At 43.1% G+C, this 14,472-nt stretch overlaps 1 protein-coding gene across 4 annotated transcripts; it reads right to left on the minus strand.

Moving 5' to 3' along the window:
* Window positions 1–5,749: 5,749 nt before the first annotated feature.
* LOC131241190 (protein IQ-DOMAIN 21-like) lies at window positions 5,750–14,176 on the minus strand. 4 transcript variants are annotated; one of them, XM_058239905.1, is made up of 5 exons: window positions 14,025–14,176; window positions 13,831–13,919; window positions 11,545–11,835; window positions 10,620–10,976; window positions 5,750–6,630 (listed from the first exon to the last, which is right to left on the minus strand). In XM_058239905.1, the coding sequence occupies exons 2-5, from the start codon at window positions 13,903–13,905 to the stop codon at window positions 6,019–6,021; spliced, it is 1,335 nt and encodes a 444-aa protein (XP_058095888.1). In that variant the 5' UTR covers window positions 13,906–13,919; window positions 14,025–14,176; the 3' UTR covers window positions 5,750–6,018. The 4 variants fall into 4 exon arrangements, with proteins under 4 accessions (XP_058095888.1, XP_058095890.1, XP_058095889.1 ...); XM_058239907.1 differs by having other exon boundaries at window positions 5,750–6,624; window positions 13,831–14,176; XM_058239906.1 differs by having other exon boundaries at window positions 5,750–6,627; window positions 13,831–14,176.
* Between the last annotated feature and the right edge of the window lie 296 nt (window positions 14,177–14,472).

The following is a 14,472-nucleotide window of genomic DNA, read 5'->3' on the forward strand; positions in this document are numbered from 1 at the left end:
CTACCTTAAACAATGCCATGGCCATGTATACCCAAATGGTTGGATGGGCCCTCCTCTAAACTGATCAATGATCATGTGCATCCAATCAAAAGAATCATTCCTAAGATTGGTACAATGATAATAAATATAAAAAAGTAAGACTATCATAAATATAAAAAGGTAAGACTATATAAAGACTTATTTGGATTGGTACAAACCAACAAAGTAGATGAGGAAAAGAAATTTTTATAATTGAGAAAACTATTGAAAAGGAAAGTGTTTCCCTTCTTTAATTAGATCTGACAATGAAAAACACCATGATCATTTTTAGAAAAGATGCAAAGAAATCTAAGGAAAATGAATTTCTCAATCCTCAACAAAAAGGAAACTATCACATCTGATCAAATGGATCCAATTTGAAACAATGGATGGATTCTCTTAGTCACTCAAAATTGATGCACTGCCTATATAAGAAGTACACATGTCCACTGTTTTGCAAAAGCATAAAAAAAACAAATGTGATAAAGTAGGAAAGATGATTTTGTTAAAGTCCCTTGATGTAAATGTTGATAGATGTCTTAAATCTGTAATTTAGCAGTCTATCAATGACAAGTTCGATGCCATCGAGCAGGCTTGGATATCATCAAAGTCAGCTCGATGCCATAGAGATTTTCCTGAATAAATTGATTTGGTTGCTGGACACTTTGGTGCCCTTTTCGATGCCATCGAATGCCTAGTCGAAGTCATCGAGAATATCTGAATTTTCATGTTTGGTCACTAGAACATTTTGGTATTTTTTCGATGCCATCGAAGTAGCTTCAATGATATCGAATGATTCCGTGCAGATTTACAAATTTGTGGGATTTTTTTTTTTCAATTTTGATTAAGATTCTCCTAGAAGCTTTATATTTGGGTGTAATTGGGATTGAGATGTATCTAAGGCTTTCTAATTAGTTATTAGGATTTCAAGAGCTTGTAAAGGGAGATTCGATGTTTTTTCAAATCGAGTATTCTCTCTATCTCTTGTAATTTCTTCTTTCAAAATATTTTTTGTTGTTTCGTGTCGTGGTTTTTTCTACGTCAAATTTAGAGTATTTGTGTTGTGCTTGCTTGGTGCTATTGGATTACTTCACTTGATTCATCTCTGTGCGCTTCTGCAGTCCTCTAACAATACATTGAAACACTACATCTAATGGCTTAATCTTTCAGAGGAAGTGGTTATTTGATATGGTATCAGAGTGGAAGGTCTTGTGTTTTAGAGACCATATACCCCCTTATGGAGTTCCACCATATGCATTTATTTTATTGCTTCAAGTCTTTCTGATCCTGTATAATAATACAAAGAATGAGTTACAAAATTCTACCAATGCTAATGAGCCAAAACTTGGTTGGGCAAATGACATGTTGAATAGGCTGAGTGCTCGTTCAACTCATAATCCGAACCTTAGGACCATGCGAGCCTCCACAAATTCCCATGTCAACAGAGCTCAATGGCCCGCCATTATCTACGTTGTAACAGACTACTCCGAATAGCGAGAATAAAAAGATGATTTTTGTAGCAAGTCGTGGTGGAAGTCCCTTTGGGGTTCACTTTCTTTTCATTTTGGCTTTGAACTTGGCCTCTTCATCCTCATATATAATACATATAATGCGAGGATTGCTTGAACATATTTGCCCCTATAATTAATTTTCCTTTGATGCCAGAAATTTACATACCTTTTATTATGTGTATTTTCAACAAATTTGTGAGTCTTTGAAAAAGCTAATGTATTGGTTTGATTTTTTGTGTTTTTGTACTTTTCTTTAGTCTCATATTGGATAGAATGGGAGAAGATAGAAAGTTTATATATTTTTGGTCAACATAAACTCTTGTCAAATGTATTAAACTATGCTTAAGCCTATATGTGTGCGCAAGACGTGCAACCGATGGGAAATCTACCAGCGAGTGCACGCTGTGTGAAAATATTGTTGGGGAATTGTATACTTAGAGATAGTAGTGTCAATGACTTTTTGCACCAATACTTTACACCAAGCGGCACAAACTATCTCAAAGATAGTGACACGATATATACACGCCTTCACCTAGCATTGATCTGATCGTGTTAGCTAACTATAAAGATCTGCACAACAACTATAAGGTTCTTAAGTACAAATCCTGTAGAATATTTCAAGTTTAGTGTTGCAATAGTTCTAACACCCTTTTCGATGCCACCAAATAAGTTACTTTCTACTTGCATTAGTAGATAAGTAAATTTGGTTTATGATCAATTATAAATAACTTTTTTATTTAAAGTTAATTAATCACTTCAATTTAATAAGTAGAAATCAAGATAAGCTACTTATCGCAAAAGTAGCTTATCTTAAGCAACTCACGAATAAAACGCCCCAAAAACATTCCAAGGATATTGAAAGACAATTTTTATTAAATGCCAATAACTTTCGTCGCATGGTATAATGTTGAGATTTCTTCTGCATAAACCCAACAACATTGTGAATGTTTCCTATAACTTACTTCAAAAACTCTCCCCACATTTCTCTCTTCTTCCCAAAAACTCTTTCGCTGTTGCTCTCTTGGGAGGTGAATTTTCAATAAACCACAAGAGTTTGCAGAAGCTTTGTGTGGCCGAACATGATGTCCATGTGACACACACACTCCATTTATCAGTATTGCAGCTCATGTTAGAAGATGAGCCCAAAAACAAAGTAGATCTAAAACTTAAGTGGGCCACACTTAGTAAATGAAGCCATTGGATGCTTAAAATTGACAATTTCTTGGAAACCACATGTTTTGAACCATTTTTGAAATCTGTGGCTTTTCAGCTAATCACATGGTTAATAAACTTTCTAACAGGTTAGCACAAAATCCTTTAAACCACTTAGAATTTCACAAAGAAGGCCATAGAAAGCTCCCACGAACTATTCTCTCTTTAGATTCCAACCTTCAATGTCCCTGCTCTCTCTTCCTTGTTCTATCCACGTGTTTCTCACATGCCACCTCACTTGGTCTCTTTCTCATGAAAGGTCCCACTTGATTTAAGATTTTCAAATTGATGATATAAAAAAGTACGCCATCTCACCAACTTGTATTTATTTGTTAAGAAGTGTTATATATGTCAACCAATTATTCAACAACAATGTTGATTAAGACGTCTTATATATGTCACAACTAATTATTTGGCAATGAGATGGTACAACGTTGACGGTTCATGTGAACTCCATTGTCTCGAGGTCATGGGATGTTTATGGTATTTAAAATGAGCTATAAGGAAGTTGTTACAATTAGGGGTATACACGAACCGAGCTATCTCGGTTAGCTCGCTCGACTCGACTCGAAAAAGCTCGATTTGACTCGGTTCGAAGCTGAGTTCGAGCCGAGTCGGGCTGATTTTTTGGGCTCGAAAATGAGTTCGAGCAGGCCCCAGCTCAACTCGACTCAGCTCGAATCCAGCTCGGATTGAACCAGGTTAGTGACTCGGTTTGGCTAGTGGATTGTCTTAATGTTGCTCACCAACTGTGTGATAAAATGATCCAGCCATTGATCATTTTACCTTATCAATAATCTACACGAAAAGCTCAAATAATTCAGCCATTGATGTTGCTCACCAACTGTTTGATAAAATGACTCAATGAAATGTGGCTATGGTAAGGAAGGTTTGGCTAGCGGCAAGGAAGGTTTGGCCGGTGGTAAGCAAGGTATGTATAGGGGTGTACATTGGGCTGAACCGAGTCGAACCGGGCTCAACCCGGCCTAGCCCGGTCACCAGCCAAACCCAACCCGAACCTGGCCCGGCCCGGTCACCGGGCCAACATGTCTAGCCCGAACTCAGCCTGGTCAGCAATTGGGCAAGTTCGGGCCAGTTTCGGACCTTACAACAAGTTCATGGGAATAGCTTTGGTAGGTAATCCGCGTCTCATTACAAGACTCTCGATAAACGGTTTAGATAGTTGAACTATAGATTCCACAAAAAATCTAACTAGTGAGGACATTATAATTCTTTTTTGTATTTTGGTGAATCTAGGTCATTCAAGTTATACGTCTCATTGTGGACAGTGCATAACTTGAAACATGTCAAACTATTCAGGCTATCTAGTCAGCGGATATCAAATGAATGGTTAAAATGTTTCAATCGTCAAACTTTAATGGTTCTGACCTTCCAATTTACGTGATTTTTGGACTCTGCTCCATCTACAAAGGGACCCACGATTTGGATGGCCTGGATTGCTGTAGATATATGACACCTGTGAGGTGGATGAGTCACTGTCACTTTAAAGATGAGTGGTGAACTATCGATACCAGAAGTCAAGAGAGAGATTGAGAGAGAGGGAGAGAAATATTAAGAGAGAGAGAGAGAGAGAGATAGTTTTAAGATTTAGGGTTGGGCGACGTTCTCACTTCTCTGTCTCAAATAATTAGGGTAAGGATTTGGGATATATATATATATATATATATATATATATATATATATATATATATATATATATATATATATATATATATCGTCATCATAGCCTTCTCCTAGGTACTTGGGATTGACTTCACATATCTTGTTTCACCAATTGCAAGATTCAAAATTGGAATTCTCATGATTGATTGACAAAAAATTAGCGACCAACAATATATGTTTGTGTATGTGATTGAGCCTTGAACTAGTGGTTTTGCAATTAAACAAATACCTTTTTTTTTTTTTTTTTTTGGTTTTTATGTTACTTAGAAGGTGTTAGATAAAACACCTGTAAAACCATTGCCTCTGTTTGTAAAACAGTGAGATTTTGAAGTTATAGTTCAGATGTGTGTGAAAATGTCTCAATGGTGAACTCGGCTTGATCTTGGCTCAAACTCGGCCCAGGCTGCTGACCGAACCGAGCCCAGCTGCTGACCAAACTTGAAATGCCTTCAAATCCCTCAAAATCGTTTGTGCCAAACAACCTCCAATGGTTTAATTACTTGACTTTACACATTTCATCAGTTCCTAGGCTCTTAACCTATTGGTTAGGTTAACCTGGACCTGAGCAAAAGCTGCCGATCCAATACTTAGTCCTAACGTCTGATTTTGCTTTCAGAATTTGCTTTTCAACCATCCATTTTATGGTCACTGATTGGACAGTTGGGATCGCCTGAACAATGTAATTTCTGCGTATTTTTAGTATAGCCCCCCACATTCATGCACTTTTTTAAAAGTCAAATTGGACATGTGACAGAATGGTCCTGCGATCCAGACCATTCATTAATATGGTCCCCACACGTGTTGGACAACTGTACAAATTGAGCAAATTAGACAATCCTACTCATCCATTGTTATTTTCCAATCTACCATCCATTGGTGGATGATAGACCGGATGGTTAAGATTGTCTCAGTAGGTCACACCGACAAACCTCAAAAGAGAAGTTAATATAGCCAAATGCTATATTTGAGTGGCCTCACGATCAAATCATTTTATTCTTGCAGGTGCAGTCATGTAGAAGGAGGGGCTTATAGCAGCAAATGGCCCTGTTCCTCCCGATATTACAAGTTACAGATAAGTAAACACAATAAATAGAGTCCCGTGTATGGAGTGCACGCCTCTCGAATAAATATATATTTACGGAAAACACACAAAAAAGAAAAGAAAAGAAAGAGGAATGATCACGTACAACCCTTACGGTGCTAAGCTCAACATGCTACACCGATTTCCCCCAATCAGTTCACATTCTCAACTCATCTGATCTGTTCAAAAGGTGGGCCTCATCACTATAAACGCCTGGTAAGAAAATCAGACCTACAAACTCATTGGACAGGCCACATACCACACCATCAGAAATAACGGTTGAAAAAACAGTTGACCTAAAGATGTGGATCCTCCAAGACTGGATCAGCCTGATTTTCATGCCATAGGATCTTCATGAGGTGGGCCACCTTTTTCCGGCTAGGATTTTGTATAAGTATGACACTTTGGAGGGAAAGATGGTGTAGCATAGTAACGTAACCGTGCAATGGCTGTATGTGATCGTTCCTCAAATGAAAAAAAAAACATATAGATGGATGAATGCGGGCTAGTACGTCACTCAAATTCATTCCTCCTTCTTTGCCCACCCCATGGTGGGGTCCGATCTTCTCCACCGCTCGAATCAGGGCTGTAGCCGGTGAACCGCCGCGTCGGTGCGCGCACCCCCTTCGTCTTTGGGCTTGGACTCCTCGGCGCCAGGAAGCCTAGAGTCCCACCAGCCGAGCTCGACGAATCGTAGCCGACCGATGAACGTCGCGTCAACGAGTTCCATTGGTGCGCAGGTGGGCCCCTCTGCTTAGTTGGCATGTGGCTCCGGACCTTGGCTTTAGCCGACTTAGTAGCAGCCATGTAACTGGGGACCACTGGAGAAACTTTCCCATCGTCGGGTGTATTGTTGTCGGGTGCGTTCGGGTCCAATACTGCGTACCCGTGCCCGTTCGGATTCGGGATCCGATCGGGCGTGTAACGGCCCGAGGGTCTGGACATGTCCATCTCGACCGTCTTTTCGGAATCGTCATCAATGTTGGTGAGGGTTATGTAGGAGCTCTCTGGTGGTGCCACGTGTCGCGAGTGCCACGGTTGGGAGGACATCCATCTCTCGAGCCAATTCCAGCCCCACTGCTGCTTATCCGATTCCGATTGCCACAATTGCTGCTGCTGCTGCTGCTGCACATGAAAAATCAAGACGCTAGCATCTCCTCACTGACAGCGATACGTTTGTAAATGATCTAAACCGCTCATTAGGTGGACCTCACCAGGAAGATGCCTTTTGTAAAATATTAGACTGATCTGATCAGCCGACGAGCCACATATCTATGTGGAACTTGTACTACCGGTCCATCTTTCCTATGTGGTCCAGCTGATGATCGTACGAGCCTCTTTTTTTCTTTTTCTTTTTTTTTTTTTAGAGAGGCATCTCACAGTGTGGCTGTCTTGTGAGCGGCTTGTATCTCAAGCACGTGTGCCAATGTGTCACACGTGAGAGGGAATTGCCAAAAATTGGCCCCCCTGCCTCAAATTTTCGTTAATCTCGACTGCACCTGCTTTGACCTCATTAGGCCAGACGTGTATGGTAGGGCCATCCATCAACAGTACATTTGGCAGGGGGTTGCATCAATCGGAACCGTCCGTCTAGTTATAGATATCATGGATGGTATACGTTTCGGAACTCATAATCATTAAACAATCGTCTCCGCCGTTTTTCTTCACCCTCCCGCACCGAATGTGGACCGTTAACACTTCTTACGTGTACGGCTAATTTGAAGGAGACTGATCAGATGGCTAGGATATTCTGATGGATGTGTTTTGAACCATTTCTCTCCGTCAATTGTGTTATGGGTGGATGGCTCAACTGTATTTGGACGGGAAGACTCCACAACACCTGTTTTGCTCCGTATACAACACCCAATATTCTTGGGGCCCACGGTGTCCTAGTTGTCTGTGATCCGCTCCATCCATCAGGTGTAGCCCTTGATGTTAGGTCATGAGGCCATAAGTTCAGGCACATCGACAACATAGGCGGGCCATAGGATAGAAAACAATGGAAAGGGAACGCCAACCATAGGTTTGTGTGTTAGCCCCCAAGGTGTGTATATTCCATCCATATGGACGGAGTAGATGTTACCCCAAGACGGTGGGCACCACAAGGCTTAGCTGTTTTACCCGCTCCGTACGGAAGGTATTGAAGAGGATTAAGGAAAACGTACATCAAAAGCGGTACAACTTCATGGCTCACTGTAGATGGACTTTGTTTCAACGCTGAAATCATGGGATGAAATGCAAGAAAATCACGATCATGTATCAAAATCATAAATGGAAGGGAATTTTTTCAGAAAAAAAAACTACCTATATATTAAAGAATTTACATCCGTACCAGTAATGGTGTACACGAACTGAGCTAGCTCGACTCGACTCGGAAAAGCACTATTCAACTTGGTTCGAAGCTGAGTTCAAGCCGAGTCAAGCCGATTTTTTGAGCTTGAAAATGAGTTTGAGCCGAGTTGACTTGAATTGAATCCAGCTCGAATCGAACTCGGATTAAATGAGTTCGTGACTCGATTACTTTGCTATTGATGTTGCTCACCAAGTGTTTGATGAAATGACTCAACTAAGTGTGGTTGGTGGCAAAAAAGATATGTACATGAAACAAGTACTTTTTTTTTTCTTAGTTTTTATGTTACTTAGAAGGTGTTTGATAAAATACCTGCAAAAACCATGGCTTTTGTTTTACATTAAGTGGGATTTTGAAGGTGTAGTCCAAGTGGTTGTGGAAATGCTACGATGGTGAAATCAGCTTGATCTTGGCTCGAACTGGCTTGAGTTGCTGACCGAACTGAGCCAAGCCGAGTTCGAGCTAAGGTTAGCTAGTGGCCGAGCCGAGTCGAGCTAAGGCCAGCCCGACTCGGTTCGACTGGATGTACACCCCTAGGCACTAGGTTAGTGGTGTCAGCGAAGTGGGGCCTTATGGCCCCTACCATGATACTTTTGTGAAATCCACCTATACATCACCCCATTTTTACCCAGTCCTAAAATCAGCTCCATCTAACATTCAGGTAAGCCACACCATTGGAAATGGTGAACAGGACAACCCTCCTCCAAATTGTTAGTCCTTGTGGACCACTTGAATCATAGGTGGGCTCAATATTTGGGCCCTAGTATTAATTTTGGCATGTCATCTAATGGTTGAAAAGCATTTCATATCATCATTGTAGGGGGACCTACAAAAATCAAAGGTGGATGTCTCTCTCATAACTATTTCCTTTCCTATGGCCCACCCAAATTATGAGTCAACTGAAATTATTTAACTCCAGGGCCCAGTGTGGGATTATACATTTAATGATTAGAGTGCATCTCACATAAATGTCATGGTGGGCCAGTCAAAAATCAAGGGTAGGTGTCCCAAAAATTTCATTTCATTAATATTTGTTCTTTTAACCCAAGACAGGGAAGCTTCCCTTGATTTTATTTTATTTTTACAGGGCCACCATGACCATGATGTATGTATGAGATTCACTCCAACCATATGTGATTCAAGTGGGTAACACCAAGGAAAACAGTGGGGAGAGAGATACATGCCCTTGATTTGTACAAGGCTCAAGGTCACCATTATATGAAATAGGCCAACATGTGATTCAGGTTGGCCATACCAAAGAAAACAATGGGGAGAGAGATATCCACCTCTGATCTTTACAAGGCCCAAGGTGATGATTGGATGCCATACCGACTCCTTTGCTTGGACGGCAACGTAACCCCAACATCCCTTTAAAAATTTCAATTGATAAATAATTAGTTTAATGGAAGAGTTTATTGAAAACCTTTCTTAAAAAGTCACCGCAACATAGATTTTAAAAAATCCTTAAATTAATTTTATTTAATTATCTAACTATCGAATTGGAGGGTATTTTCTAGACCGTTAAAAATGAAAACAGTTTAAAGGTACGGTTTCAAAAACAAGCGTCCAGGAATCAGAGGTTAGGCTTGTTCAGCCAATCTAATTTTTTGAATGCAACTTGGTGGGTTCCACAATTCAGTCTTCTGAATTCTAGTTAATATGAGCCACGTGTACCGTTTCTAAGTGCCTGCGTATCAAGAGTCATACGCAGCCAGAGTATCAAATAACATCCCTCAAGGATGTTGGTCCACCATGTTCCGGTTCTACGAGCTCTGCTTCATCAATCCCGTTTTGGTTGATGACCTGTACAAATTGGGGCCATGATTTGGACAACTCATTTGAGTGATACGTATGCCATGTGCATGTATATCAACAATCAACCTCTGCCACAGCATGAAAAAGCTTCTCTCTCAACAGAAAAAACTGGGAAATGGACAATGAAGATGTATTAATGGCGTTTTACGAAGGAGAGCGGAGCGGCGCATCTCCACCTCATACAGCCCCACGTGAATAGAACTCATGGCTGTTCGTGAAGCGGACCTGAAAGGCTCGTCCGGCGACTTCCGTCATTTAATGGGGACTGACAGCTAGGACCACCGAATAAGTGCTGCTTTAGGTAGTGGGCCAAATGTGGTGGGACCCAATGATGAATGGGCCTTTTCGCTTGCATATAGATGCACCGCACCAAACGTGGCACTGACCTGGTTGATCAGGGTCATTTATTGCGGACCGGAATCCTACGAGGTTCGTGCACCACACGACCTCTGTAGGGTCCACAGTAATGTTTTTATAAAATCCATTCCGATCATCAGCTTTGCCACCTCATTTTATCCGTACGTATTAAAATCCAGAACGATCCAAAATTGGGATGGGCATATAAACAACACGATGGCGTGAGGGAAGGTTTCAATGGATGGAACCCGATTCCACTGTTCCCTTTGATGTGGCCCAACTAAGGTTTGAAGCGGACTGATTCTCGGTCTCACAACTAATGGATGGAGTGGATTTCAATCACACATAAAGGTGGGCCCACAGAACTCGTTTTATTTCCCGCTCAACAGGTGTCGCAGAGGACTCGAGTCCATCCATTGGCAGGAGTTCCCTCGATAGGAAATCGAGCTGGTCTGCTCATCAGGTGGGCCACGCGTCAGTCAAAGGAATAATTTCAACAGCCCATGTCCGAAGTACGAACGTGGCCCAGCCGATTAACCGACGGTCGCACGAGCATGGTGCCGTCTTAACATTTCTCTCCTAAACAAGTTACCTGGTACGTAAAAGCGTAAGCGAGAGCTCTCTCCCGTCTGATCGCGGCGTCCTGCTTCCGTTGAGAGTGGGTCCTGATCGTCTCCGACCTATGTTGCGTCCCATCCCATCCCTCCATTTCAGGGTCCTTCCTCCCATGCATTTCTTCTCCTTTGCGGTCTCCTCCCTCTCCATGGACTTTCTTGTTGAGCTGCTTTTCCTGGGTGAGCTGGAGACGTCGCGCTCTTACTCTGCCTTGCACGCGTACGAGAGCTTGCATGCACCGCATGGTCATTTGCGCCTGTTTCCGTACGTTGTGGCCCCGAACGAGAGCCTGTAGCCGGACCAGCCCCCTCAAAGCGCGCAGTGCTCGTCGGGCCTACAATATGAACCGTGCACCCCAATGCACGCAAATGAGAGACGCGTTCTCAAAAAACAAACCGATGGTTGGCTAATGTCTCACACGTGGCAGGTGCGAAGGTGCATCCGGACCGTTATCTGACACACGGTGAGATACTAGATCCGGACCGTCAGTTTCAGGCGGAAGAGACGCGGTAGATGACGGTCCGGATCTAATATCTCACCGTCTGTCAGATAACCTTTTGTAATTTATAGCCCCGACAGGTCCCTGATTGGGGTCGGTAGTGTGGGTAGTTTAATCTGAACCTTTCATCTGTTGGGCCCACTGAAGATTGGAAGATTCTAACCATCTGTTGGGCCCAATGAGACAGCGTCCATTCCAGCCTAAAGAGTGTGTACGATCAGCGCACGCATATCTTCCACCACCCAACAACTGCAGGCGGGAACTTCAACAAATCATTCCAAAATGACCTTTTGAAAATCTGAATTCAGATATAAATAGGGATTCCCGCCAACCATCGTTAAATGGTGAGAGAATAACGTGCGCACAAACTTCCGTGATCCCGCGCGCATGTGAAGTAGCCTACCAAGTATCCTCTGTAAAATGACTGAATGAAAGTGGCAGCTCTTTCTTCCTCGGACTGGCGTCGATAGCCGGCTAGCCGGACGACCTTCGCGGCTGCCTGAGCAGCAGCGACCGCCGCTTCCGCCGCTGCGGCCGTGGCCACCGCGACGGCGATCGCATGATTTCGATCGTCGGTTGTCGGGGACACCGGCGCGCTCTCATCGTTCGTCGCGTCCAGCGAGGTTTCGCTCGGAAAGTGCTCCAACGTTACTACCTCCGGCATCTCTGGTTGCCATTTCTCTACGTTCTCTTTCTGCAGATGCATTGCATGTTAGTCCCCATCGTTCTGAAATTTACGGAAATAACCCTGATCACACGTGCCAACGTGGAAAGCGGGGGCCAACCCATTCATAGAGCGAATGATTCATCGGGCCCAACCTATGCGTTGGATGTGGACGGTTGATATCTTTTAAAACCATTCCTTGCTTTCTTAGTGTTCGCCCACGCGATGGGTGGACTGGATTGGCCTGATCTGTTGAAAGATCATCTGCATGGTAGGGCCCACCTTGATGCACGAGTCATTTGTCCAACGTATATGACAGGTTGGCACGTGTGGAGCTGTTAGTCGTTACGTGATTATAAAAAGGCTCAGGTGGCTATTTCAAGTGATTACGAAAAATGCACGGAGTGGACTTCTCTCCCACTCACTAAGCAATCGGTCCTTCGTCCCTTTCAGGATCCATACGTCGCATGCCATCTGGACCGTCTAAATTCTGGTCGATATTGTGGGCCTTGCGCAACCCGGAAATCATGCTGATCAAACATTCCTAACCGTCAAAACTTTGAGCTTGGCAGGAAATTTTCACACGGTCAAGATCCGATGCATTCAGTCTTACTTTTACAGCTATGCTTAACGATGGGACCCACCATATGGTTGATCCAGATTGACACGCGTGCATGCCATATACGGTGGATGAATCCCCACAATGTGCCGAAGTCACCGTTGGTGGCCCTAGGTGTGTGGTAAATTACAAGAATACCCTTCACATGAAGACAGACCTCCGAAGAAGAAAAGGATAAAAGGAAAGTCAGAAGAAAGAAAGGGATACAATCAGAAAAAACCGGTGGACACGTTAGTCACCGTTTGACGGACGCAGATTCCCTGCGAAAGCCTTTTGCAGGAACTTCCAGGATGGGTAGCTAGGTGGGGCCTACCATGTTTGTGAGAAATCTATCACTTCCATCCTTTTTCCCAAATCATGCTAACGACGAAAATCCAAAACTCAAGTGTGCGACACGATAGTAAGACGTGGGTAGGTAAATGCTTATCGTTGAGACCTCCCTTGGGTCCACCTTGATGTTTATATTCCATCCATACCGTTCATAAGTTCATTCCTACTGTGATGAACTGAAAACACAAAAAATTAGTATAATCCAAAATGAATGTTTCAACGGTATACGTTCAATCCTCTATCGTGCGGCCCACTTGAGTTTTGGATTTGAATCATTTTTGGGCCCAGGTACTAACATAATCCGAAAAAACGGATGGATGGGGTGGATTTCTCACAAACATCATGGTGGGGGCCTCCTAGCATCCGGTTTTAGGAAGTTCCTGGGAGAGGCTTTGGCGGGCAATCGAGCCTACTTGGCCTGTTAATGGGCCGGGCCTGGGTATGTCGGCGGCCCTATTAATAATAATGCTTTTTAGGCCCGAGCCTGGCCCATTGACACCCCAACCTTATACAAAAAAAAAAAAAAACTTTTTATACTCTGGCAGGGTGCGATGGGTGATACGCATGCAGTTAAAAATCACTTGAAATTGGGCATGTGAAATGCAAATAATTGAAATTAAACTGGACCAATTGTGGGTCCCAGTTTAGATGGGTGGTGATCCAAAAACTAGTCTCATTTGATTAGCTGACTATCCGATCTGTTGATATTTATTGGACGGTTAGAAAAAGAAAGAAAATAATCCAGAGATCCCATTCGTACAAACAATTGTCCACAAATCAGATGTGGATCATTCAAATAATCTGATTTTGGGACCGTGACTTAGCGGCGGCTTATCCTAAACTTTCGTCGGTTTGATTGGAGCTAATGTATGCGTGATGGGCAATTTTTTAGTGCCTGCGTATCGAGCGTCATCGCAGCCCGAGTATATTCAAGCGTCCCCGAAGTTTTGTTTAGATTCTCTCGTCTTCTACCTTACAACTAACTTTCCCAATTCCATCAGCAGGAAAAAGAAAAAATCCAGGGGCATTTTCGTCTTGCAGAAAAAGCATATGCAGTTCGATAGGCGTTCACGTACCTTCTTCTCCGATTCCTTGGAAGAAGATTTAAAGACGTTCTTCACTGTCGTAAACCAGCTTGCCTTCTTCCCCATTCCCTTACGCTTATCTGCGATATTACCACGAGAACCGTCTCTTCTGTCAATTTCTCGGAAAAATAACGGCGACTCGAAATCAAGAAAAATCTCCAAACGCCGACGGTAGAAATCCAAACCTCGTCGAGAAATTCAGCAATCTCGCGATCTTATCGGAGAACTCTTCTCGCCATTGCAATGTACGACAGGGGCGTCAAAATCTGAAGGCCGGGGAGAAAAGGAAGCGTCATTGTTGCCGTCGAGACGGAGACGGAAGGTTTTGGAAGAGGAGAGAGAGAAGGGCTGGAAAGCAGATGAAGGCGTAATAGTGTCTGCGAGAGCGTGGAGTCGCCGTTCGTATTTATCGTTTTCACGGGCTTTTCTACCTGCCCGGGGGAGGTAAGAGGCAATCAAAATGAGACGCGTGGCGAGTTAATCTGGTAGCTTTTTCAGCCGCTTCTCCTTGACTCGACTCGCAGTTCGTACGACGGACCACAATCGTCTGCAGCACCTTTTCTACCCATCGCGTACAATCATGCTGTGTGGGACCTATAACATACAGTCTGTCCATCAGGTTTTGACTATAAC

The sequence above is a fragment of the Magnolia sinica genome, chromosome 3, assembly GCF_029962835.1.
Source record: "Magnolia sinica isolate HGM2019 chromosome 3, MsV1, whole genome shotgun sequence".
Classification (NCBI taxonomy): domain Eukaryota; kingdom Viridiplantae; phylum Streptophyta; class Magnoliopsida; order Magnoliales; family Magnoliaceae; genus Magnolia; species Magnolia sinica.

Excerpts from the sequence above, each read along its gene's own strand:
- LOC131241190 (XM_058239905.1), bottom strand. The coding sequence starts at position 13,905 with ATGGGGAAGAAGGCAAGCTGGTTTACGACAGTGAAGAACGTCTTTAAA. Across the intron at positions 11,836-13,830 it reads CCAAGGAATCGGAGAAGAAG|AAAGAGAACGTAGAGAAATG; the intron begins GTACGTGAACGC and ends ATGCATCTGCAG. Across the intron at positions 10,977-11,544 it reads CATTTTACAGAGGATACTTG|GCCCGACGAGCACTGCGCGC; the intron begins GTAGGCTACTTC and ends TTCATATTGTAG.